Source organism: Vipera ursinii (genome assembly GCF_947247035.1).
Source record: "Vipera ursinii genome assembly, chromosome: 3".
NCBI lineage: Eukaryota > Metazoa > Chordata > Lepidosauria > Squamata > Viperidae > Vipera > Vipera ursinii.
Window position 1 is genome coordinate 162,790,962 of NC_139516.1, and position 27,464 is coordinate 162,818,425.

The window sequence follows — 27,464 nt, forward strand, 5'->3', positions numbered from 1 at the left end:
GCTAGTAAAGACCAGAAGTGGGACCAGAATTTTTGTTCCTAAGCAATATGGTTGTAAAGTGCGATGTCACATGACCGCATTGCTTAGACTCAGCAATCCCGTCACTTCCCATTGCTATTGTTAACTGAAAATGATGGGTATCTATATGCGTACCCACCTGAATCCATGTCATTCTGGGCTTGGTCTCTCTCAACCCCGTGCCATAGTAAGGTAAAGGACTGTCTCCTCTTCAACTCCCCCTACTCACCTATCTTTCCCCCATCTTCCCCCTATTGGCCACCCTACACACTGCCTTGTGGAGCAGCAAGGAGTCCCAGAACCATGCAGTTCTGGGACTGTTTGCCATGCTGTAGGAAACTCTAGCTGCTTCAGAAAGCACCGGCAGCAGAGTCAAAGCTGCTGACCCCAAAAGCCCCAGGCCAGCTGACCTCGCTGCCCTGCAATCCAACAACCCAGCTGACCTTCACTGTCTTCTTATTCCTGCTGCAGATAAGGCATGCCCATCCTGGCCTTTCCTTAAAGCAGCTGGTAGTTAGCCACATGATCTTCCCCTGGTCTCACGAGGAAAGCCTGGTGCTTGCTCTTCTCCAAACAGTGCGGCCCATTCTCACAATGCTTCAGAAAACCTCAGAATCTAAGGATTGTGAAGATGGAGCACACTATTTGAAGAATAGTGCAGTTTTGGAGCAAAGGACTGACATGGCCAACAGCTGCTGTCAGTGAGCCATGCCAAAGATGCACTTTATCAACAGCAGAAGAAAGGCAGCTAAAGTCAGCTGGGTGCAGCACGGCCTACAGGATGCAGAGCAATGGGAACAACTAAGGTTTTGCACTGTGATTCTGGGGTGGCTGGCCATGCTGTGGGGCTTGAGATGGCATTTCTCAGTGGCAGCAGTGGTGCTGGGGCTAAAGTAGAGGCCTGGGAGCAGTGGCAGCTGGATGTTATGGTTCAGGGCCCCAGGTTTCTACTTCAGCCCCAATCTTGCAACTGCCACCAAACAGTGTTGCTATACAGGGTGAATAAAAGAGCCCAGGAGGTGGAAATAGGCAGGTGGGAGGAGCAGGTGTTCTCATAAATGGAGGCAGGCTGCCAAGTGTTTGAATTTGGTTACATGACTGTGGAGGCATTGAAAAGTCCATAACTTTAAGAACCAGACATGTCACTTTGGTTCAGCACTGTTATAACTTTTGAGTGATCACTGAACAAATAGTCGTAAGTCAAGGACTACCTCTATTACAAAACAGGCAGAAACGTGCTGTTGTATACAAACCTTTTTACTCAATTTCTCAATTTACCCAATTACTCAATTTATTCACTCAATTTCCTACATGTGGTAAATTTTGTGGGAAACAGATTAAGCTACTTGCTCTAAACCAGGGGTTCCCAACCAGGGGTGCTCGCACCCCTTGGGGTGCGAGACAATATTCCAAGGGGTGCGAAAACCTGGGTTTAGAAGTTTCAAAATTATAGTATACATACATAATTCGTTATTTTGAAATTTTGTAAGGGGTGCGAGAATAAATCAGAAGTATTCTAGGGCTGTAGGGTATAGTAAAGATTGGGAGCCGCTGCTCTAAACCTTCCCTTTTGATGATGAATTACTGTATATCATTAATTCATTTTCTCTGCCTAAAACACAAGTACCTTATGATTAATACATCAATTTTCTGAGCCACATTCTTTGTTGCATTATACAATCTGTAGAACGTTTCCTATAAGTCAGTTGGATCCTCATTCCTTACTCTGCATTAATATGCAGAGTATGCACAATTTGCACAGTAAAGTATATACAAATTGATAACCGCAACCAATAAACCTGTACTATCATCTTATATTAGCATCAAGCCTGGAGTTGGTCATTTTAATTAAATAGATTGCAACTTCACCAATGGAAAGAATTTGTTTAACATGAAAAATTTTCAGGGATTTGGTCTCTATCCTTTTCATTTGCATATCAATTCTGAAATACCTTTAATGATTAGTGCTGCATAATTTGATACTCCAACTCCTCCTTCTGTGCGAATCATGCAGCGGTAATTGCCAGCATCCCGTTTAGTAGCATTCACCACACTAAAAGAAGCTACAAATCGACGATCATTAAAAATTTTCATGTCCTTCAAAGGTGCATCCCGTACAAGCAATCCCTAATGAAAAACAAATACAATAATTTATTTTAACATATATTTCATTTGCAAGTATTTATTTTACAATAAATATTAAGATTAATGTTGGTATACAAATAAACATATGCATATTTTTGTCAGCCTGTTCTCCCCCCCCACCGCCAAACCTGCTGTGTTTCCTCACCAAGGCAAGGTCATGGTGTTGCAAGTGTATGCCAAAAGTGTATCTTCCCAGGGTCACCCAAAGCATGAAGCTCTTCCCAACTACCAAGCTAAAGCAAGCAACCAGCTATATTGGGCAGCAGAGGTCTCGAAAGATACCAGAGGCAGATAATCACCTTAGTGACAGTGGCAAAGGCATCAATTCATACTGTGAAAAAGGCGGCACTGGTAAACCACTAATGTATTTTTACCAAGAAAGCCAGATGAATAGAAAATAGATAATGACTGATGTTGTTATGAAAGGAGAATGGGCCCCTCAGCTCAGATGGCACTCAACATGCTACTGAGAAAGAACAGAAGATCTTTAAGAAAACTAATAGTGTTTAAAACACAGCTATATTAAAGCCTTTGGAATGTCTAGTTGCTCATATTGTCATACAGGGGGAAAAACAACAAGTAAAGCTACAAAGATACCTGTAGAATTAAAGCAGGAACATGGAACATTAAAAAGCATGAACATGGGAAAGCTCAACATCCTGAAAATGAAATGAAACCACTACAAATTGACATTTTAGGCATCAATGAATTGAGATGTACTGGGATTAGACAAAAGGTTACATTGTTTATTATTCAGGATTTGAGAAACATAGAAGAGATTGTGTTGCTTTTATAGTTAAGAAGGGTATACGAAGAATAGCATTTGGCTACAATGCAATCAATGACCAAATAATATTGATTAGATTTCATGGAAATATGATGTTCCTTCAGATTTATGTTCCAACTACTGATACAGAAGAGGAGGTTGATGAGTTTTATGGTCAAATTCAATTTGAAATCAACGGAACATGTAAGCAAGATGCGTATCTACCCCTTTAAAGTGACAGTTAATCATCCTGGATTTCTAAAAAAATGCAAGTTAGTTTTTGTAATGCACGTATATATACACAAAAAATAATTTTCTTGTTTTGTATAACTCTATAGATTAAAATCTCTATTTTAGGGAATAAAAGGCATCTCAGTAGCAATATTGTTTATGGTTTTCTATATTTATTATATGGGGGGAACAGAGGGACAGCATAAATACAGGGAGTGGTGGAAAAGACAAAAACATTTAAGTGCAGAATGGTGATTCCTTACGTTTCAACAAAGGTTTTTATTTATGTCTACCAAATGTATGTACCTCTTTTATTTTTATATATTGTATTGCTTGAGCTATAAAAAATTTCATATATCAGCAAGTAGTACAAAATAAGCAGGCAAATAAACAAATAACTGAGCGGTGGTTCAGTGGGTTAGGACGCTGAGCTTGTCGATCAGAAGGTTGGCAGTTTGGCAGGTCGAATCCCGAGTGCCGCGTAACAGAGTGAGTGCCTGTTACTCGTCCCAGCTTCTGCCAACCTAGCAGTTCGAAAGCACGTAAAAATGCAAGTAGAAAAATAGGGACCACTACAGTGGGAAGGTAACAGCGTTCCGTGCGCCTTTGGCATCTAGTCATTCTGGCCACATGACCATGGAGACGTCCTCGGACAAGCGCTGGCTCTTCGGCTTTGAAACGGAGATGAGCACCGGCCCCTAGAGTCAGAAACGACTAGCACGCATGTGCGTGGGAAGCTTTACCTTTTATAGGAAAGACTATCCAAAACAGTCTTTGGTAAAACAGAAAACAGCTTTTCTTCCTTCATGACCACTTTGGCAGGTCCCAAAGGCAACCTGAAGAACCTTATCTTAACATTCAAAGCAGGCTCATGTTGAGGTGGTCTAGTCTAGTTCTCAACAGGCGTTTTAAATGTACTGAGACAGAACATCACTATAACTGATTCAGAGAATATAAGGCGATTGATACATTTGATCTGACAGGTTTGCTATGTTTTACACTAGCAACAGTTTCTAAACTATAGAATTTTGAAAATTTGGTTCATCGAGAGAGAAAGCAATAGGTAAACCATATTAGCACCATTAAATTTTTTTCCCCTTGAACATGATTGGGAAACTAGATAGTTGGCTAGATGAAGGAGCTTCTAAAAATGTTTTCCATCTCTACCCATTATGTTTTAAATCAAGATTTTAATTGCAGGTGATGCCATCATTCAATTCTGGATTTTATATGATAAAGAGTATGCAGTTAAACAGAGCCCGTACACTTATTGGACTATATTCAAAAGTCAGAAGTGGAATACGGTGCATTCAGCAGTTTTCCTTAATGCTGTCTCCAGTTGTAGGCTCTACATTTTATGTTCTCCCAAATCCCCTGCAAAGAATCCCTGATTCTTTCTAGTCAGCCGGGCTCCAATAAATGGATGCTTGTTTGAGGTGCCTGTTCCGTTCATTCTTCGACAGGAACATTTTCTTGCATTTATGCATTCATCAACCTTCCCTACAATACTGATTTGGTAAGGAAATTGTCTGGGCAAGGAAAATGAATAGAAAACTTCAAGGTTGAACTTCCTTGCACTGCAAATAACCAAAGGCTTAAATAAGACCCAGGAGCATCTGCAAAGTTTAAGTGCTTAACTGTGCATATCTAATATTCTTTAAATTATGCTAGTGGGTTTTATGTTTTCAGCATTTTATCATTTAAGTTGCAAAACATATGAAGCCCAATCTTCCAGACTTTATGAAGTGGAAAGAGCTAACAAGATATCAGCAAACAAAACAAGAGAACCTATTAGGGAAATGCTGAACTTAGTTGGTTAATTATGGTTGTTCAGATGTTAACATGTTGAAAGTAACCTTATTATGCTATTTATAGCTTTTGGAAAACTTTGCATAATGTCAACATTAATTGATTCATGCACATAATTCATGATGTGAAAGTTAAGTATGAACAGAATTAGGCCAAATGGCTGGAGATTGAACAGTAATCAACAAATTTTAATTTCAGTAATAAATATAACAATAATAAAATAATTTAACCTCTGCAAGTGATTTTTCAGTGCTATCTTATTTAACAAATTGTTAAGACTTAATTTCCAAAGGCTAAACCTCAAAAATGATAACACTTGGAATACAATTTTGAATATGAATCTTGCTTCAAAAAGGTTTGTTTTCAGTACATAATTTGTCAATTTAAGAAACAGAAAACCTGACTATTCATAATCAACCATATGGATATCGTGCTGAATTGACTGAAATGAAACTTAAAATTGAAACAGTGAATTAATTGGAATTAACTGAATCTGAATTAAGCATTCAGCAAAATATTTTTAATTTTTTTATATAATCATTTTGAGAATAGTTCTTCCTCTATTTAATAACTATTAAGCACCAAAATATTAATCCTTCCTATTTGTTTGCACTATTTCTTAACCCTCTTCAGATTTTTTTTAAATAAACAAAGAGATAAGTATAATAGAGCGTCCATATTTCACTCTACATTGTGCTACCCTTGAAGAGTATTCAGAACCTTCAACTGATGTAGCATGCAACATCGTGAGAAGTTCTTGGGGTTCCTAGGATCACCCATGTTACACTAATGCTCCACCAGCTGCATTGGCTGCTGGTCTGCTTCTGGGTGCAACTCAGGGTATTGGTAACTATCCTTAAAGCCGTACATGGCAGTAGTCCAGGTTATTTGACGAACTATCTCACACCACAAGGACTGTCACAGGCTACCTATGCCTTCAGAGGAGGCATGTTGCAGGGCCCTGTTGGTCAAGGAATTCCAGCTGAAGGCCTTCTGTGATGTGGCTCCTGCCTTTAGGAACATCTTAAACCTTAACGCGAGATTGGTTCCCACCCTTCTGATTTCCATTAAGAGCCTGAAGACCTGGCTCTCCAAGATGACTTGGGGCCCTAATGGAGGTGCTTGATGAATTAAAAGGCAATCCCATTACGTCCCCGCACATCCAGTCCTTCTCTCCCCATCTTTTAACTATAATTTTATCTTGGTTTGGATCTTCATTTTTATTGTTTTAGAAATATTTGTTAGAATTTTAACATTTCAATGCTATAAGCCTCGCAGAGTTTTGTTACAAGATGGGTAGCAAATAAATTTAATAACTAAATAAATAATGTTCCATTTAAAAAAAACATTGGAAGTCAAATTCTAATTTGTATTCCCCTCACCTGTGCAATTGAGATCGAACTGGTGTTCATAAATTTATATGCTGACTAAACTAACATTTAATTTTTGAATAGGTGCTAAAATGTTATATCATTCTTGTACAAATTATGTATTTTAGGAAAAATTGCATGATGCCATTGGGAATATGTGCATTCTTTTTTTTAACCACAAAGCCAAATATGGAATCAAATATACCACAGTGGATATCTACATATCCATGAGAAAAGGATCTCCTTTTTTATCTTATCGTGATTTGCAGTTGGACCCCCTAACTATGAGTGAATGCAATTGTGATACTTGTTAGACAATGTGGTCACAGGGAGATAATAATTCTTTATATTGTAGTGGTAAATGGTATGTTCTTCTAATATCCTAGCTGAACAGTAATAATAATTTTGTTGCTCACAGAAGCATGAAAGAAGTAAGTGAATATATACATGATTTACTATGAAAGATCCATTTGGTACTATGAACAGAATGCAGGCAGGGAAAAATGATCATTGGAAAATTTTAAAAAAATAATCTGCTGAAGATAATCTCTCACTTACTGAAGATATACTAAATTTATTTCTAAATTTTCATTGTCTTTTTTAATATTTTATTGGTTTTTAACTATAACAATCTCCAGTGCCTGGTGTGCAGCATGTTGTCTTGGTTTATATTTTAACAAGAAAGAAAAAGGACAGTAGTAATTAATTAACTGTCAATAATGATTAAATTTGAAAATTCCATAATTAATGTATTAATACATTTCTTTGATCTTCCCTTCTCCCATTTGTATTTTCCTTCTTCAACCTTAGCCAAAATATAATTCTTAATATTTTCAATATATAAATGATTAGGTATAGGCATTTTTTATATTTATACAAATAATAATAATCTCTCTATATATTTTTTCATCTTATATTATTCTCATAACCATTCAGCATACATCCTATTTTTATAATTTTTGTTCGCTTAGATTCCCTTATGTTCAATCCAATTCTTATCAGTCATAATTTCTTCATATTAGTCATGTCACTGTCTAAATTTTCCCATTTAGGTATATCATCCCAATATTTTATGTCATGCATTATAAAAATACTATACTTTTTATCTGCCTTATAGCATCTAGATATAACATCCTTTTTAATCAGTTTATATTTTACTTATATATTAATAAAAGTTACATTAACCTACTATTTTAACATTTAATGTATTATAAAACATACTTAAATCTCATTATCCTTCTTATTATAAGCCCTCTTTATGTTCAAAATTCTCTGTTCTTTTAGCCATATTCAAACAAATGTTTATTCATGTAATAGTCCATCTGGTAGGGCGAGTGAAATCTCTTGTATCTGTCTCTGATCTTTTTTTGCCAAATAAATTTCCAAGTTGATGTAATTCGCTTACCCAACAGTTCCTGTATTTTTACAATTGTTGTTGGGAATACAAAAGATGAAGTAAATAAGATAAATTCTTTCTGTCCCCTAAACTTTAATAGTTATCCTAATAATTCCATTTTTCTTGTTGAATCAGAACCTTGTAGATTTTTTCCTGTTTGTGTCAAATTGTAATTTTTTTCCTTTGTTATTTCATCAATTTGATCATACTCTTCTAGTTTGTAATCTGCTGTCTGATTTGGTTATTCCTTTGTTGTTATTTCCTGGATATTTTTAATTGTAGATTTAGATTGTAAATATGCTTATTTAAATCATCAAAATTGTTTGGAATTTTGCCATGATTTGAATCTCTTGTCATTTGTATTTGTCCTAACATTACATATATTTCCTCTAGGAAAGTATTTATCTTGCCTTGAAGTATTGCTTCTGGAGGCCCTTGATTTTCCAGGCTAAGTCCTTCAGGATAAAATACTGAATGCGGCATCCTGTCATCCCTTGACACACATGTGCAGTGGCGTAGCGTGGGTTGTCAGCACCCAGGGCAAGGCAAGTAATTTGCGCCCCCTAACCCGTGGATTTTAGCACTCGAGTCTGCCGCAGGGAGCCCCGCATCCTGGGCGTCCGCCGCACCCCCCACCCACGCCTCCACCGGGAAAAGGGGGAAGGTCCGGCATCCCCTCCCTCACGTGCGGCAGAAGCGCCGGGACCCGAGGCCGTGCCAGGAGGCGGGCGGTGCAGCGGAGGATATACAGAACATTCAAATAGAAGGAAAATATGTGCATCAATAAGACAAAACCAGATTTACATATATTATTCCCCTCCACTTGAATATTCATAAATATATTGGAGCAATATTACTTTCCTTCCCTTACGAAGTAGGCCCAAAATTTATGAAGTTCTACTTCTATTTACAACCAATTTCACCTTAATCTACTTGGTAGATAGAGAGGCAAAGTAGTTAACAGGTGAACCAACAGCAAAGTTAAAATGTCAAAGCACTTTGTTAATAATCTATATTCTATTTTACTTCTATAAAGCCTCAAACAGCTTCTTATTTACAGTAAGTTACACAGTGCCTGCTCATTTCTGTATCTGTCAACTGCCCCACTCTGATAGTCAACAAGAGAAATTCTTGGGTTTATTTTTTCCTCCAAGAGAATACGGTACTGAAAAGCCATGTGGGTACAGAAGTGGGAAATCCAGTTCTAACATTTTGCTTGTAAAAGTCATAAAACAAATTCCTCCTTTCTTCCCTGGATCTCCCACTGTCCTTTCAACATCAATCAGTTGCATTTGAGTTGTTTTGAGAACGATCTCAGAGAAGTGGAGGCAATTAGAGCTCCCAGACCTGTCACTTGACCTAAAATTATTTTATTTCCTCCGAACATGGGAACGGGGGTGCCCAACCTTCCGGGAAACACCAGGATCTCCCAGGCGGGGAGCTGGGCTGCGCCAAGAGGTGGGGCTGCGGGGCAGGAGGGGGTCTTGGGGGAAGGATCTGAAGGGGATCGGAGAGCCGTTCGTGGAAGCCGCAACCCAGGAGGAGGAGAAGCGAAGGCGCAGCACTTCCCACGGAGCAGAAAAACTCGCGAGGAAAGGTGGAGACTCGGAAGGGGAGGGGGCGCAACTGGGGGAAACCCACCTGGCTCTCCCAGGAATCCCTCCTCCCCTTCCTGCCCCTCCTATTCCCTCCCCCTCTCGCGGCATCCTTGCCCACCTGGCGCCCCTCCCCCACCAGGGGAACCTCCGCAGCCCTGGCGTAAGAGGCGTCGAGAGACCAGGAAGGGGAGATGGAGGGGCAGGAAGCTGGATTCCCAGCCCCCCTTTCTCCTCTCTAGGCGCAAAAACTCTGCGCTTAACTCCTCCTCTGAAGCGCTGCGGGGAGGGGGTGACTGGGGCGCCACCGAGCAATGCTAAAGTGCTCCAAGCGGGAACAGCAAAGGACCGTCACCCTTCATGCAAAGCCCCAAGACCAAAAACTAGGATCCAGATTGAAAAGGAAAGTTGCGTGTGCCAATCTGCACCTCTAAATGCAAATTAGGAATTCGTCGCCGAGTGCGCCCCCCAGATGTTGCGCCCGGTGTGGCCGGCCCCCCCTGCACCCCCCACGCTACGCCACTGCACATGTGATATCCATGTTGTCTCCCCACTTCAAACAATCCCTCACCAATGTTTTAATTCAAAAGTCAATTTATCAATCAAAATTACAGATTCAGTATAGTAAGCCATTTTAAATCTCTCCTGCAAATTCTCCTCTAAAAGATTAGCCAAAAAGCCAAGGTCTTTCCCCTCCAAACACAGTTCTTTAGGTTCAAGCAAGTCCAGGTGTTTTTTTCCCCCCCTTTCAAACATTTTTTAATCTTATAGCTGGCTCTTCCTTTGTACCCAGCTATAAGCTTCAAGGTTATTTGCAATTCAAAGGAACAACTTTTTCTTTGTTTCTGGGCATTCTGCCAATTTCTGAGTCCTTATTGTTAGTGTTCTATTTTCTGATTCTTCACTAGATGTCAGCAGTTATTTCTTTTTTCAGTATTTCTTTCAATCAAAAAGTTATTTTTGTTATATATTTTTATAATTCCATCAGAAATTTTTTAGGGTATAATCTTGACAGTTTTTTAGTTCCTAGATTTGTCCAGACTGAAATATTTTAAATCAAATTTTAATATATCTCTTTCTACCTTTTATGTTAATTCGCCGCTTCCGTCTGTAAGGGAAGTCCCTTCACTTCTGGAGGTTTTCTTGCTTTGGGGATCTTTTCAAGGATTTAAATAGTAGATAGAAGAAAGAAGATCAGTACTCTCACCAATTCCAAGCATGCTGTTCACCGATCTTTGGGTTCATGCTCTGGGACTTCAGCTGCAAGCAGCTTGGGCTAGATGCTGATTTCACACTAGCCTTTCTCCTGTCAGGTTCAGAGGGCTTTCACAGTCACCTCTCTGGGGCAACTTCGGACCCATCTAGGGTCTCCCAAGCAGGAAGAAACTAGTCATGAGGAGTGGAGGTCCGCTCTCACGCGGCCATGCACTGCAGATGCAAAAACCGGAAGCCCTAAATTTAAATTATCAATATGTAGTAAATTATTTCCTTGGAGCAATCACTTGATTTAAATATTATCCATATAGTTTGGCTTGTGATGTGTAAGGAACACTTATTTCACATAAACGAGCTTGTACTTTTCTGATGACATGTTGAGAATGTGTGAAATATTGAGACTTCTGGTGAAAAAAAAATGGCAAACTGAAGATAACCAGTCTGGGGTGGTTCAGAGCTTTGTTTTTTTCTTCAGACTATGCCAGAACCTTTAAAAGGACACTTTTTGTTTGTATACTTTGGTTTCTCGTCACTTCTGCAATTTTGCAAATTGCTTGCAAAATAAATTTCAGCTTTGGATCAAGTCTTACAGCATCAGATGAGTTTCCTTCAGTCCTTAATACAATTAGTTTTAAGTACAAGCTTAATGACTTAAGGTTTCTTTTTCTTGAATGAACAGCAAGACCGTGATAAAAAGTTTGATTTTAGAAAGTTACAATTGGACTAAATTGATAGATTTGAAATAAGATTTTGAAATTATTAATAAAAATTCTTCAAATGAGTAAATATTCTTTTTCAACTCTTTAAAAAAATAATCAAAGACTCTAAAAACAAGACACTAGGAAAATAGAAAGAATTAAGATTATAATTAAAGGAGAAGAATACTTAAATTTGAATACGGAGCAAAGTATTTTAACATTCAATATATGAAGGATATTTTTGAACAATGGAGCCAGAAGGTAATTAACACTGTTTGCCTCTATAGATTGTCTACAAGAATATATGGGGAAAAAGTGCTACACTGGACATACAAAACAAACTGGCTGATGTCTTAATAATTAAAAGGGATATACAAATAAAAAACCAACCAGTTATAGAGTAACCTGTATAATTATCCTACATTTGATTTACAAAGAATATTTGTTAATGCTTTGAAGAATTTTGTGAGAAGGAATAAACAAAAATGAAAAGAAATTGAGTTTTAGAACATTATTTGACAGGATTAAAAATCAAGATTGATAAAGTAAAGAGAAAGAATATAAAGTTGGCTTATTTTGGTGAATAAAATAGATAGGTAACTTTTTAATGCATGCCAGTGTGTTCACAGAAAAAAGTGATAATAAAGGTTATCTTATCTATTATCTCAGGTAACTCTTAATGGACTTTTGCTGAAATGCTAGGTTTAAGGATTTGTTTTTAGATAAGACACGAACATGGGCAGAAGAGATAATTTATTGCATTTTACGAGAAGGTAATAAGTTAGTAAAATTTTATCTGGACCTTTTATTTTTTTATTGTTTCATATTTTTAATTTGTATTTTTTATCATTGTGGTTGCAATTTTTTTAAAAAAACTACTATTGATTTTGGTTTCTTTAAAAGAGAATGTTTCAGTTATTCATGGAACTGGAAGAACTCACTGAATCTTCATTGCTTCTGGCTTTCATTCCCAAATGAACAACTATGAGGGAAGATTGAGTTTCACATCATTTTTCAGTCTACAGCAATTAATATCACAATTAATACAGTTAATACTAAAATGTTTCTAAAACATTTACCTTTGTTATTCCCTCTGAAATAAGTATTATCTAAAAGCAAATGTTTTACTTCCCACAGGATAGTTGGTGGATATTGCTTTAGAAGAGGAATACAATAGTCAAAGTGAATTAGTTGATGTGGTCGATACCATATTTCATCCCATATCTATCCACTGTCAACCTTACAAATGAGCATGGCTGCAGCCATTTTCCTTTTTATTCTAGGTTGCCACATAGAACAGAGGGAGGGGGGTTGCTCAGGTACTTCGCTAGTCAAAATAATCTTTTGTCCTGTAGAACCAAGATCATCGGCTGCTCCCAAGACTAGAGACTGGGCATTTCATAAAAAGCCTGCCAAATAATCATATTGGGGAACGTAGTTGCTTACACAGTTTTTGTGGGTGGGATATTTAACTTTGTATTGGGGAATTGTTGCTTGTGTATCCAGACTTGGTTTCACTTTTGGCCGTGCCAATACTTTGTAACTAATAAACATGTTTTTTTGAGGAATTTGCAAGCCTCGGAGTTCTGTTTTAGTTGTCGCTGTGTCACAATCATGACACCCACAATGTCTGTGGAAGAGGTGAGAATGTCTTGCTGAGCAATTTATCAAGTAGACATTTCCTGGCTTGCTCCTTCTCTGAACTACTTAATCGGGCTATTGGGACAAAAGAACTACCTCGAAACGGTTGTTAGTAGTGTCTACTGAGGAGTTCAACCCAGACTCAAATGTTATTGGCTTGGAAGGGAAGCATGCTTGAGTTTGTATATGAAACTCTTTTACAAACAATACATGCAACATTATTTTAAGCACACTATGTTATTTGAGCCCATTTCTGAAATATCTTACACTTATGATAGTGAAAGAAAAGGTAGGAAAGCTTTCAGATAATAGATCTATTTAAAAACATTAATTCAATAGAAATTGTTCCAGACTATTCTGTAATACACCTCCCTAAATTGTATATTACATTATAATGCAGGTGCAATTACTATTTATTTAAGGCCAACAAAAGGAAATTTTGCTTGAAACAGACAAATAACAATAAAAATAATAGTACTATAATCTCTAGCACACTGCTTCACAGAGTTCATGTTTTTACTTTTATAATGACTTCCCAGAGTAGCTTTTATAACTAAGTCAATTTTCTTCCTTAGAAATGAGAATGACATGTGCTTTGCATATATTAGCATTTTTACCTATAGTATCTTTGTTTGCTTTTGGCTGTTAAGGTTTTCTTTCCTTCCTTATTTCATATTTGTCCAATTGAAATAATTATATTTTATATAGAATATTTAAATGATATTGTTTTCCTGTGGTTACATTCACCTTATAAACATATGAAAAAATTGTATCCAGCAAAATCTCTATATGAGCTGGAAATTTAATGACCGTGTGTCTCCAAAAGTGTGTCTATTCCTCATACATATTAAACAAAACAAAATAAAAACATATAAGAAAAAATAACACAAAAAGAAGGTAGAAGTGAAAGATTTATGGCAGATGTTTTAGTTTCTAAAAACAAAATAATGTTATCAATTTAATCAGAACTAATAGTATATTATGTGACTCTGTCAGGGCTTCCTGGCAAAGTTTCAGTAGTAAATGAACATTGATTATACTCATGTTTGCAAATCAGTGATAAGAAAAACTCCCAAATGAAACATACAAAGTAATAAATCATCACAACCCGAGTCTTATTTCATTCTTTGGGTTTATGTCTTGTTGAATTTGATAAGCTATGTCTATAAATAAGATCAAACCTGTAAAAAACAACTGACAACATGGCATAGCACTGCTTAAACAAATACCTTCCCATAAGAGAGAACAGACTCAAAACATTGTTCCTACAGATTTTTCTGGACCAATCCAAGTTTTTATGGCCTTCAAAGAAGAGTTGAAGCCGTACAGACTGTCCAGACTCTCTTTTCCCTGAGCTGGATAAAAATATATCACTTTCTATCATGAGCAAAAATAACACTTTAGAATTAATGCATTTTAAGATGTAAAAAAAAATCAATGCTCTTTGTAATAGAAGTTCTTTTACACTACTTCACATTTTTCACTGCCAGCTTCAGGCAAAACTCCTCATTCGCTTCAGACTATCAAAGACAAGAGCAAAATAACTAAACTCCCCAATAACTTTCAGTACTGCTTCATTTTTGAAATAAACTTTTCCTTGATGAGGACATTCCTGAAGCTTTTTTATTTTATTTTTGTTCTCTATATTTGGTGAAAACTGGCAGTACATTAAACCTATTTGCATGTCTGCAGTTTATTTGCATAATTGCAACTTGCAGCTCTCCTTATCATGAATCATTATAAACTAAGTTAAGTATATTTGGAAATATTTCTAATGCAGTGAATCAGAGTAATTGATTTATTGCAACCATTCTTTTCTTGGGTGCTTATCCTATTAGTATATGAATATAATTTAAAGCGGTTAAACCCAATGAGAGGTTTTGTTTTGTTCATTGATTTAAATAAATAACAATAGCACTCTGCTTTTGCTGCAATTCATGCATCCAATCCTTCCCTAAGATTTATCTCTGATTTTATAATATAATATGTTCTCCATATTAGAGCATTTACCTTTAATCTAGTTGTAGGAACTAATCATTTTTCTACATTAAAAAGATATATATGTAAAGCAGTTTGAAATCTGCTTAACGAAACTTTCAAAAGCATATCTAGGTTAAGATGCTACATTAACTGCAGGCTCCATCTTGACTAGCAATTTCTACATAACCAGAAAGAATGATAAATTAGTACCCCTGTTATATTGTCCTATATAAGGTTGTGGGTAATATTATATAAATTAGTAGGTTTCACCTTATTTAAGACATATCTCAAAATTTAAGGCTACCAAATAGCTGATGGTTTCATTTCTAATTTCTGTTTCTAAATGTTTCACTCCCAATAACTATCAAAGGAACATATTTGTAAGCCCACATATGAAATGCCTTCTGCTTCTATGAACTCTCTAACAGCAACCTTTTCATTTTATTCAAAGCACAATCTGTTTTTTAAATACGTTTAATGTTAACAAAATAATATGGTTTTAAATCTGTTTAATCATAAAAATAAACCTGTTTTGCCAATGAAATTTCCACAGATAAACAGCAGATGTATTGCAGTGTTTTCAGAATTTTGCTTTCAAAAATATTTTGGCAGTCAGTTAAAAACACTGTATTTCTATTTCTAGAGAAAGTAACATTAACATATGTATATGAATCAGAAAATTAAAAAGCTACTGTTTATATATTTATTCGGCAAATTTAGATGGTCACCCATCTCACAAACTAGTGACTTTGAGTGGTGTATAATTAATAAATAACAAACAGTTATTATATATACAAAAATGTGAAATCACAGCTGCCAGTTCTTTAGCTGGAGTTGGCCTTCATAGGCATCGTTTATCCCAAAAACCTAGGAGGTGATAATGTATCAACATAGTATATACGTGTGGATCAAAATGTTGTGGCTTTTTGTAATTGACAGATCGAAATTTTGTTAATGTGCAGATTATGTCTAAGTGTCATTTGACTTATTGGTATGGTACCCAGCGTGCTGATAATCACTGGGACTACCAAAGCTGGTTTATGCCATAATATTTGAACTTCGATTTTCAAATCTTGATATTTTGTGATTTTCTCCAATATTTTGTCTTCTAGTCTACTATCCCCTCGTATTGCCCTATCAAATAACAGCACTTTATTCTTTTCAACTACATATGATATGTTATGAGTCAAGGTTTTATCAGTTTCTATTCAAAAATCCCATAGTGTTTTAAACTGCTCATTTTCAAATACTTTTTTCAACTCTATGTTCCATCAATTTTTGATCACTGGAAAACAATAATTTTTACAGATGTACCAGTGGATCATTTAATCTGCACAATTATTTACAATACGTTTGTGTGATCTTTTTGAACAAGGTGAGTATATGATCGATCTACTGTTTTGTTTGCATAATCTGCATTTTGAATCATTTTATGATTTTTCAATAACTGTGCTAAAACTTTTACATTATTTGTCAATGACTGGATTTCTACTTCTGATTGTCTTTATAAAACAAATGTGAGGTATTATTAGCATATATTTTTGCTACTTGATAAACAAGATTTATTGTCTTCAAAATCACTGAAAGTGGGATCATAGCACTGACAAATAGGAAGGGTAATAATGAATCATCCTGCAAAGTGCCTCTCTTAATATTGGCAAGCCCATATTTTTCATTTCATTTTTTCATTTCCAACCACCAATTCTGTCTTCTACTGCTTTTTTTTCTATAATCATTCTACTTACACCAATTGTTTCCAAGCATCCAACTATGTGGTAATGAGTCAAATACCGTTTTATAATCAATCCAGAACATACAGTATGCAAATTGGTTTTTCTGCTTTTGCCATTCTCCAGAACTGTTTTATCAACTAGAAGTTGATTTTTCTGCTTTTGCTTTATTTCCTTTTCTCCTCTACTTAAAGGATATTATTTTCTTCTAAGTAGTCTTGGATGTAATAAAAGTATACTTATTACATAACCTTCAATGTTGTCCCTATTACAGCTGTAATTTAAATATTGTAGGGAAGCTATAGTTTCTTGGTGTCATCCCTTTTGCTGGGTCTTTCAGAATCAGGTACATATGGCCAGGTATTAACCTGTTGCTGATGTCTTCTTTATGGAATGCTTCATTAAGTTATTTATTTATTTATTTATTTATTTAGTATTAAATTTATTTATTTATTTAATTTAAATTAGCTATAATTTAATGTAAGTTAGTCAGATACTTGAAGCAAAAGCCATATAATTGATCATTTCCAGGAGATGTCCAGTTTTTGATCCTTTTTACTCAATTTTTAATCATTTCTGCTGTTATTGTTATTTCTTCCATTTAATTTGTACCATTCATCTTCAAATTCCTTTATCCAGCCAGCATTTTTATTACATTTTTAAAAAATTTTTACATAGCTCTTTCCAAAATTGAGATTGATGTACTACGAGAAGAACAGTACTATAGGAACTATCTGATATAAGGCCCTTGTCACCTGCTCATTTAAAGCAGAAATTAAGGTCTCAAATTAATAGCTTGCTATGTTTTTTAAAAAAAAACCCTACGAATTTACTGAAACACCTTTGAGTCCATTAGGCATCTGGAGCTGACAGATCTAATACATTCTCAATTCCCACCTCCATCCACGCCTACTGGAAACAAATAGCACCTGAAAGCTGAAAAGCAATCAGAGAACAATCTGTTCCTGACCAAGTTCATGTTGCAACTATGCAGAGGAATAAAATAATTTAGTAAGCAACCCACAATATCCGTTGGGCCTTCAATAATTTGTGACAGATTTATGGTTTCCAGTGGCCATGAACTTCTGATTTGCTTTTGATTTAATACAACCAGAGGGCAAGTTAAAATCCTTAAGTCCTCAGACAGTTAACTGCCGAACACAATGGAACTGAATTACTCAGGCAGGTAAGTTGCTGTGCATCACGGATGCTGAAACAACAACATACTTAACTGTTCCCTGAAAACAAACTTTAGCCATAAAATCTAGTACAGCGGTACCTGGAAACTCATCATTATTTGGTTCTGGGAGACACAAATATTACTAAAAATGATGAGTACCAAGCAAACCACATGGCTTACCACACAACCCTTTGCTTATCTGTCTCTCTTCCTATGAGCCATCTTGCCAGCATGGCTGACTTCCTGTCCATCCCCTGTAGCCATCCCCCACTTCCTTTTGCAGTGATCTTCCTGGCATAGCCAACTTCTCGTCCAATTTATGCGGCTGTCTCCCTCTTCCCATCACAGCATGTCAAGTATCAAACAAACAATGAATATCAGGACAACATTTTCACATCAAAATGAGCTGAGTACCAAATTTGATGAGTTTTTAAGCATTCGAGTACTGAGGTATCCATATCTGGTTACTTGTAGCGCAGAAACTCTGAAAATATGGTGGTTAGTAACTGTGATCCCTGCTCCTCTGCCCTGGAGTTGTCGCTGCTGTCAAAATAAAACTCAACTGGGCACATCTCCCTAACCCTAACCCTAGCCCAGAGCCTATCAGGATTCATTTATACAGGAAAGGCCAGCCAACGTCTTCATAATCAAATCATGAATAGTTAACATGGCATTTAGTAGCAGCAGCTGGATTTGGTAACCTACCCTCAAGGATAAGCACCAAGCTCTTGTAATCTCTAAAATATGTTTTCCAGAATTCTTTCACTAATTTCATCCTATTTTTTAAAAATTCTATTCACTCTGCAGGAAGCTCCTTATTTCCATTTCAATTATTTTTTTTATTTCCAGCAAAGTAATTCTGTATTTTTTCAATCTCATCAGGCTTTAATATTTTTACTATATTCTTTGCAGATAGAATATACCAGTATCTCATTCTCATTTTTGCAAAACTCATACTCTTATGTACATTTTTGTCTCTTTCATTTCATCATTCCACTAAACATATTTTTATCATTCTTTCCATTAATGTAATTTTCAAAACTTGTTTTGGGAACACTCTATAATATAATTTTTTTCAGTTTATTTCTCATTCTCTTTTCCTATAGCCATTCTATTTTTTATACTTTTTTCACTTTTTTCTTTTTTCTATTGTCTATTTTCTCTATTTTCTCTCAAGGTATGCTTTTGACAATATGATCTGGTTCATGTTCAGAAGTTTTTCCTCATGCTTCTAACATAATTGTCTCAATATTTTTATCATAAACAGTCAGCATTCTCATTCATTTTTGGATCGCCAAACTGTTCATTTTTTATACATTCTTATCTCATTCCCACTAATCCATTTATGTCACTTAACAACAGAATTGTAACTATTTCTCCTGAAACATATTCATTCACAATATTGCATAATTTCCCCCCAAATCATTGATGGGTCCTTCGGCATCACTACTCACTAGAGCAGGGGTCAGCAACCTGAAACAGTGAAAGAGCCACTCGGAACCGGTTCCCTCACAAAAGGAAAAACTGGGAGCCGCAAAAAAATGTGTGCACATGCGCATACATGCACGCATGCGCAGAACAGGGTTTGACTGAAGAGTGGAGCCAAGGCGAGATATGCACCTACCCTGCATATTTGAATTGATTGGTTGAACTTTTTTAGTCCCACTTTTTTTTTTGGACTGCACATGGCAGAGGACTGGGAGCCGCAGGACACGGCTGAAAGAGCCGCATACGGCTCCGGAGCCGCGGGTTGCAGACCTGTGCACTAGAGCAAAGGTCTAGTGCATAGACTTCTACTTTCACATGCATTCACAGTACCTTAGATAACACTAATCCACACTTTCGCACATACATGTAGCACTCTCATTTCCTTGCATATATTCTAGTCCATTCCATAAGATAAGACTACCTTCATTCAGATCTAGTACATCCCCGGTGTACCCTTTCTCATACTTCTACAGGTGTACAATGTATTTTTTTTACTTTCAGTTTATTTGTTAATTTATGCTCTATCATTTATTCATCTTGAATTCCAAGTAACAATTTTAATATGTCATGGTGGTCTTAGAAAAAAGAACATACAGAAGTTGACTTCCAGTGCAATTAAAGTTTGGTCAAGCAAGGCTTTCATATAACATACTTTACTAAGATAGAGAAAATATTGCCTAGGTTACTAGTATTAACTGTAGCTATGCCACATGTAACATTCTTTGCAAATGTTGGTATCATTTTTCCACATAATGCTCACTTAGTTTTGACAAGCCAAGCAGCATTTGGTTTAAATAGAAAAAGTGGATTAAATAGACAATAATATAAAATTTTATCTAAATGTTATGAATACTAGTATTAAAATCATTCTGATTTATGCTGAAACATCAGTTAGACTGTATTATACTTTAAAACCCCAAATCTAAATATTATACAACTATGTCATAATAATTATATATGAAAATACAGAATGAAATTACATAGTGTAATTGTTAATAAACCATTTCACAGTAATTTATAAGATAGTTTGATTTGAAGGTAAGATTCCTAAAATAATAGTTGATTCATCAAACAATATTACCCTGTGCTCTCTCTGACAATAATTCTTCTTTGAGATACACCTGTTTTAAAAATAAGCTTTACTAATTTTAGATATTGGCAGAAGCATTACAATTGTAAACCTGATGGCCCCCTAAAACATAAACTATTGTTACATGTATATTATTTAAAACTATTTCATACTTATTTCTCAGCATGAATAGCTACAAATAGTTTATCTATATGTGTAATATATTCTATATTATGTCTGGAAATGAAACATTTTCAGTTGTACAAAAAATGCAGCAGAAATACCATGAGTTATTAAGAACAGAAAATGCATGAAGCTACTAAGGTATTAAGGTACTTATTTCTTACTCATTCTCATCAGCTATGGAGAACATGAATTTCTGTTAATGATTAATCCTGCTTTATGCTCTACTGCATCTACAGTGACAAAAGCTTTTGGATTTTGAATTGCTTACCTTTATTTTCTTCTGTGAATTTCTGAACATGAATATGACTTGCAGTTTAATGGTATTCACTTTCTAGCTTAAATGATTATTTTACTTTTCCCTTACTAAGTGGATGCTTTTAACCTCTCATGGTCATGTATGCTAAATAAGGAACAGTGCATTAAAGCTGACTATGGCTCCAGTAAGAAACAGGAAGGTATCTGGCTTCAAAATAGGAGAAAAAGAAGCTCAGACAGACAAGCTGCATTAAGACTAAAATACAAAATAAGGTACAATGAATTTTTTAAAAAAATAAAATCACTATCTGAAAAAGACTATGCTTTTTACAATGTAAAAACATGCACTAAAAGAAAATCAGTTTTACTAACTTGCTTCCTTCTGAACTATGGAGCAAAAAGCCTATATTGTACAATAATCTGCTTGAAGTAACCCTCAGCCTCCATTTCTGTGAGTCAGGTATAATCTATCAATATCTCTAAGGGATGTAAAGTATGGTGAACAGTCATCAATTTCCTTGTTTCTTAGTCCTAACTGTCCAGTTCAACTTGTGTCCAGTTAATGTAATTATTATTTATTAAACTGACATTCCACCCAACACCAGTGACTCTGGATAGTTTACAAATTGTTAAAAACATTTAAAAACAAGCAACAGAACAAAACAAAGAAAAATATGGAAGGAAAATAAACCAAGAGGGGAAAGGAAGGAAGAAAGGGTATCCTCTCCAAATATCTGTGCGAAGAGACAGGTCTTTAAGGCCTTTTGAAATACCAGTGGGTGGGACTACTTGAATTTTGGGAGAGAACCTCATTCCAGAGGACAAGCAATGTAACAAAGAAGACATGCTTCTGAGTTCCAGACATTGTTTAATCAATGGAACATGGAGCATGCTAACCTACCAGTTTGAACAGGCCAGGCATGTAGAAACCTGTGAGTGCTATGAGTCCAGGAAGAACCCCAAATTGTGCACCACTCTTGAATGGAAGAGTTCCACCCCATCCTCAGTCAAAGTTGGAATATGCCCAGATGTGTGCATGCCAAATACGCACAGCACTTCAGCTTTAGAAGGCCTAAGTCAGTGGCAGTGGATTCCTCATCCAAACCCATACAGCCTCTAGGCACTGGGACAGAACTTGATAGTATTACTTGACCAGCTCAAAGTCTGAAGACATAATTGGATATCATCAGCATACTGATGATACCAAACCCCAAACCGGCAGATGGACTCACCCAGCGGTTTCATGTAGATGTTGAAAAGGAGGGGAAAGAGAAAAGAACCTTGAGGCAACCACAAAGGAGAGTCCTAGGGGACGATCTCTCCCCGCCAACCAACATTGACTGGAACTGGCCCTGGAGGAAATAAGAGAACCACTATAACACACTGTTCCCCAATCCCCAACCCATGGAGCCGGCTCAGAAGAACAGTGTGGTTTACGGTATTGAAAGCCACCAATAAACCTAATAATATAGTAATGACATGGTATACAAAGCTAACTAGATTGCTGAATCAGGCACTGTAAGCAGAGAGTGTTAAATGCCAATGCACCACTCATCAGTTATATAGCCAAAGAAAATATAACTATTTAGGAGCAAGAATCCTGCACATACTCTAAACTCTTTTTATGTATTACCTTTTCACATGATTCAGTGCTATCCTAATAATAAATTCTTTCCAACCAGGGATTGGAAAAGCTACAGAAAAACAAGCTGAAAGTGCTATTTATGCATGTACTTATTTTAGCGCAGTACAACTGAACTATTATGGAACATTCTTTGAAGACCTATATATGAAGCAAACCATCATAGTGTGAAAAAACATTATTTGGTTAGTGGCCCTATGACAGCTATGTACTTTTATGATCTAAATACTTTTTTTAAAGAAAAATATTACAGAATATAGCAATTCTAAGACTTCATATATATTAGATCTTCTAAACTGACTAACTATCCTCCAAATGACCATTATTTAAATGGCCTAAATGAAATAACAAAATTCTAAGAAAAAGGGATGAATAATAGAATAACAAGTGTTGGAAGGGACCTTGAAGGTCTTCTAGTCCAATCCCCTGATCAGGCAGGAAACCCTATACCATTTCAATCTCTTCTTTAAAACTTCCAGTCTTGGAACATTCACACCTTCTGGAGGAAGGTTGTTCCATTGATTAATTGTTCTAACTCTCAGAAAATATCTCCTTAGTTCTAGGTTGCTTCTGTCCTTGATTAGTTTCCATCCATTGCTTCTTGTCCTGTCCTCAGGTGCTTTAGACAATAGCTTGACTCCCTCCTCTTTGTGGCAGCCCCTGAGATATTAGAACACTGCTATTATATTACACTTAGTCCTTCTTTTCATTAAACTAGTAAAGGTAAAGGTTCCCCCGCACATGTGTGCTAGTCATTTCCAACTCTAGGGGCCGGTGCTCATCTCCGTTTCAAAGCCGAAGAGCCAGCACTTGTCCGAGGACGTCTCCGTGGTCATGTGGCCGGCATGACTAGATGCCAAAGGCGCACGGAACGCTGTTACCTTCCCACCGTAGTGGTCCCTATTTTTCTACTTGCATTTTTATGTGCTTTTGAACTGCTAGGTTGGCAGAAGCTGGGATGAGTAACAGGCACTCACTCTGTTACGCGGCACTCAGGATTCGACCCGCCAAACTGCCGACCTTCTGATCGACAAGCTCAGCGTCCTAACCCACTGAGCCACCACGTCCCTTTTCATTAAACTAGACATATCCAATTTCATTAAACTAGACATATCCAACAACCATTCTTTATATTTTTTAGCCTCCAGTCTCCTAACTATCTTTGTTGCTCTTCTCTTCACTCTTTCTAGAGCAGGGTGTCAAACTGCCAGTCTGCGGGCCAGACACATCACAAAGAAACCGCGCCCACCCCATTGCCAGCAATGGGGGAAATTCTCTGATACATTGTGCAACGTCACGTGACATCACAAGTTTAACTTGTCTGTTCTAGAGTCTCAACATCTTTTTTACATTGTGGTGACCAAAACTGGATGCAATATTCCAAGTGTGGTCTTACCAAGGCATTATAAAGTGGTATTAATCCTTCACATGATCTTAATTCTATCCCTGTTAATGCAGCCTAGAATTGTGTTGGCTTTTTTTGGCAGCTGCAGCACACTGCTGGCTGATAAAATTTAACTGACTGTACATTAGGATTCCCTCTCACAATTACTACAATTGGGCCAGGTATCACCTATACCACAGGTCTGCAACCCGCGGCTCCCAGTCCTCTGCCATGTGCACTTCAAAAAAAAAAGTGCGACTAAAAAAGGTCAACCAATCAATTCAAATATGCAGGGTAAGTGCATATCTCGCCTTGGTTCCACTCTTCAGTCAAACCCTGTTCTGCGCATGCACACGCATGTGCACACATTTTTTGCGGCTCCCAGTTTTTCCTTTTATGAGGGAACCAGTTCTGAGTGGCTCTTTCACTGTTTCAGGTTGCTGACTCCTGACCTATACTATACCTGTGCATTTGGTTTTTCTTGTCTAAATGTAGAACCTTACTTTTTTCATCACTGAATTTCATTTTGTTAGATAGTGCCCAATTGTCAAGTCTATCAAGATCCTTCTGTCTCTTAAGCCTATCTGCCGGAATGTTGACTATTTCTGCCAGCTTGGTATCATCTGCAAATTTGATGAATTCCCCATTTACCCCCTCATCTAAATCATTGATGAAGATGTTGAAGAGTCCTGGGCCTAAAACAGCCTTGGGATCACCCACTGCATACTTCCCTCCATACAGATGCAGTTCCATTGAGGACTACACGTTGGTATGTTTGGTCAGCCAGTTAAGAATCCATCTGGTGGTGATGCTGTCTAACCCACATTTTTCTATGTTATCAAGTAGTAGACTGTGGTCTACTTTATCAAATGTTTTATTGAAGTCCAAGTAAATTATATCCATAATTTTGTGATTAATTTTTATTTTTATTTTTATTTCATTTATATCCCGCCCTTCTCCGAAGACTCAGGGCGGCTTACAAGCTTAGCAGTAGCCTTCATTCTATGTAATGGGCTTATTAATCATAAAAATCAAACTGCTGAACTCAAGGTAGACTGACAACACCACTGGTATTACTCTCTGGAGCTTCTCAATTGATTTCTCTTGGTCAGAAATTTTCTTAGATTTCCTTTCTGCACTCCAAGGAATTATAGAATCTTTGAAATTTCAACTTATTCCTTTTTTCTACTTCTTTCAAAGAGTCCCACTCAATAAGTTCTTATGATGCTTAATATCAGCTGCAGGGAAGAACAAGATCTAGATATATATGGTATTATATACAAATGTATAAATACTTTGTGGATAATCTATATATTATGGAAATACTCCTTTTTATAAACTTCAACTGGGCAAAATGGTGCATCATAGGGCAACCTTTTTTTAAAATTTTCCTCCCTTCCCCTCTTGGTGCAATCATAGACTTCTTCCTCCCTTCCATTAGGCTTGCTACCACCCTCAAGGAGTGCTTCCTCAAACCCCATGGCACACAAAGCAGCCCTATTGCCACAATGCGCCTAGCAGTCCCATTGTCAGAATGTGCCAAAAAGCACCAGAACTGTGGTATACCAGTAGAAGCCCCATACCTGCTTGTTATGCATCAGCAACAGGACTTCTTGGCATGCTGAAACTCTGGGGCTTAAGTACACCCACACCCACCCACCCACCCACACACACACACCAATTTATTTTCCTGTCTAAACACAATTGCCCGTATATTAGTCTATAATTCAAGCAAGTTTTCCAAAGGTGCATGATTTTATTAAAAAAAAACTTATGCTGCTGCTTTATAATTAATAGCATGAAATTAAAAACAACTAGATATCTTCCAGGGGATGCCAAAGATTTGTATTAATGTACTGTAGCCCTAGACATACTACCACAATTGATCCCAGAATGGTCATAAGTCATTGCAGATGTAAGTCGAGATACCCACATGACTGGAAGCAATTTTCTGGCCTTTTTTGCAACAGCCATTAAGCAAACACTGCAACTGTTAAACAAACATTGCTGGCAAAGGAATGGGTAGTTCTGGGAAAAACTGGCAAGAAACATTTAACCACAAAATTCTACAATTCTAAAGCTGATCCACCCAGCTTGTAGTCTGGGAGACTCAGGGAGGGAAGTGGTAAAATCATTTACAATGGCCCAAGGTACTTTACAGGCCATTTAGCATCTTTTTTGTGGCAGTCATAACTTTGAACAGTTGCAAAATTACAAGTTGTTAATCAAGAATACCTATAACCTCTTTTCCCCTGCTTTTAATCACAGGAATCAAAACAGAAAAATCTCTAGTGCCGTGGATAGTCATAAATCTATCACATTTTCGAAATATCACTTTGATAGGGAAAGAAAAGAAAAACAAACAAGGTTACCTGTAGCCAAAGCTTATTTCCTTGAATAGTTCTACCATTGGCGGTGCAATGAAAAGTAGCAAACTGGCCAGCATTGACTTCTACACTCTGGAGGCGCAGGAAATGGGGTGTGCTGGCTGTTTAAAATAAAGAGGCAAAGGGAGAGTCATATTATTAGCAATAGCACTTAAACTTATATACCGCTCCACAGTGCTTTACAGCACTTTCTGAGCAGTTTACAATGTCAGCATATTGCCCCCCAAAATCTGGGTCTCATTTTATTGACCTCGGAAGGATGGAAGGCAGAGTCAACCTCATGCTCTTCGGGATTGAACTCCAGAGTGTGGGCAGAGATAACCTGCAATACGGCATTCAAATCACTATGCCACCAGTGTTCCTATTAGTCCCACATTATTCTAATTATTTTTTCAGATTCAACTTTTCAGAAAACTGCTTTCACAGAATGGTAAAGTTGGAATGATCCATTCAGATTTCAGTAAAAGAATTCAAATCCTACTTTGTTTTAAACATCTGAATAACATATTTATATTGTAAGCCAAGAAATCTCAACAAAAATTAATTTTAAAATATTTATTTCTAATTATTCATAATAATCAGTTATCAGGATATTATTCTTGATCACTTTGTTATATACCTCAAAGAAAGGTAGTTTATGTAGAGATAAATTATAGAATAAGTAAAATCAAATTGAGTTCAGAATCTATTGACTTCATGAATAATATGTATAGTTTTCTTGGCAAAAATATCTGCCATGATCTTCTCGATGTTTTTCAACTAATCAGTTTAGCCCACAGTCTTACAATTCACTAGGGGGCTCCCCATTAACTTCTATAAGTAGGTCTCAATGCACATAAGGTCTGTCAGGAATCACTGAGGCATTTTAAAACTAATGTATTTTACTGCTGGGAATGATCAGGAAATGCATGTAATATAGATTCAGTATCGACTGAATTGTTGGAACAATGCCTTTTCCTATATGCGAAGGCCAGGATTCTGGTCCAATTGCCTTTGCAGGTTCATATAACATATAACTTAGTCTCCTATCATCAGCTAGAAGAGTATGTTTTTCAACGATCTTCAATGTTATCTTTGTTATAAGAGTTCTGGGCACCTACAGATTTAAACAGACCCCTTATTTGGGTTTAGAATAAAATAATAATAGATTTATTCCAATGATATTCTGAAATAATTGAAAATATAATATTCACTTACTACATGGATGACCTAAAACCTTCACATCATCAATAGCCAGGTATCCTTGGTGACCCAAAGTGGTAACTTCAAAAACTACCTG

The 27,464-nt window shown here is 36.6% G+C and overlaps 1 protein-coding gene across 4 annotated transcripts in view; it reads right to left on the minus strand.

Annotated features, from left to right (window-relative positions):
• The window catches only part of PTPRM (protein tyrosine phosphatase receptor type M), a 488,223-nt gene that overhangs the window by 289,299 nt on the left and 171,460 nt on the right, over positions 1-27,464 (minus strand). For all 4 annotated transcript variants that reach the window (XM_083358729.1, XM_083358728.1, XM_083358727.1 and 1 more), the window contains exons 4-6: positions 27,383-27,461; positions 26,171-26,286; positions 1,971-2,145 (exon numbers count right to left, since the gene is read on the minus strand). In XM_083358729.1, the coding sequence (XP_083214855.1) occupies positions 1,971-2,145; positions 26,171-26,286; positions 27,383-27,461 (370 nt within the window). The remainder of the gene's footprint in view (positions 1-1,970; positions 2,146-26,170; positions 26,287-27,382; positions 27,462-27,464) is intronic.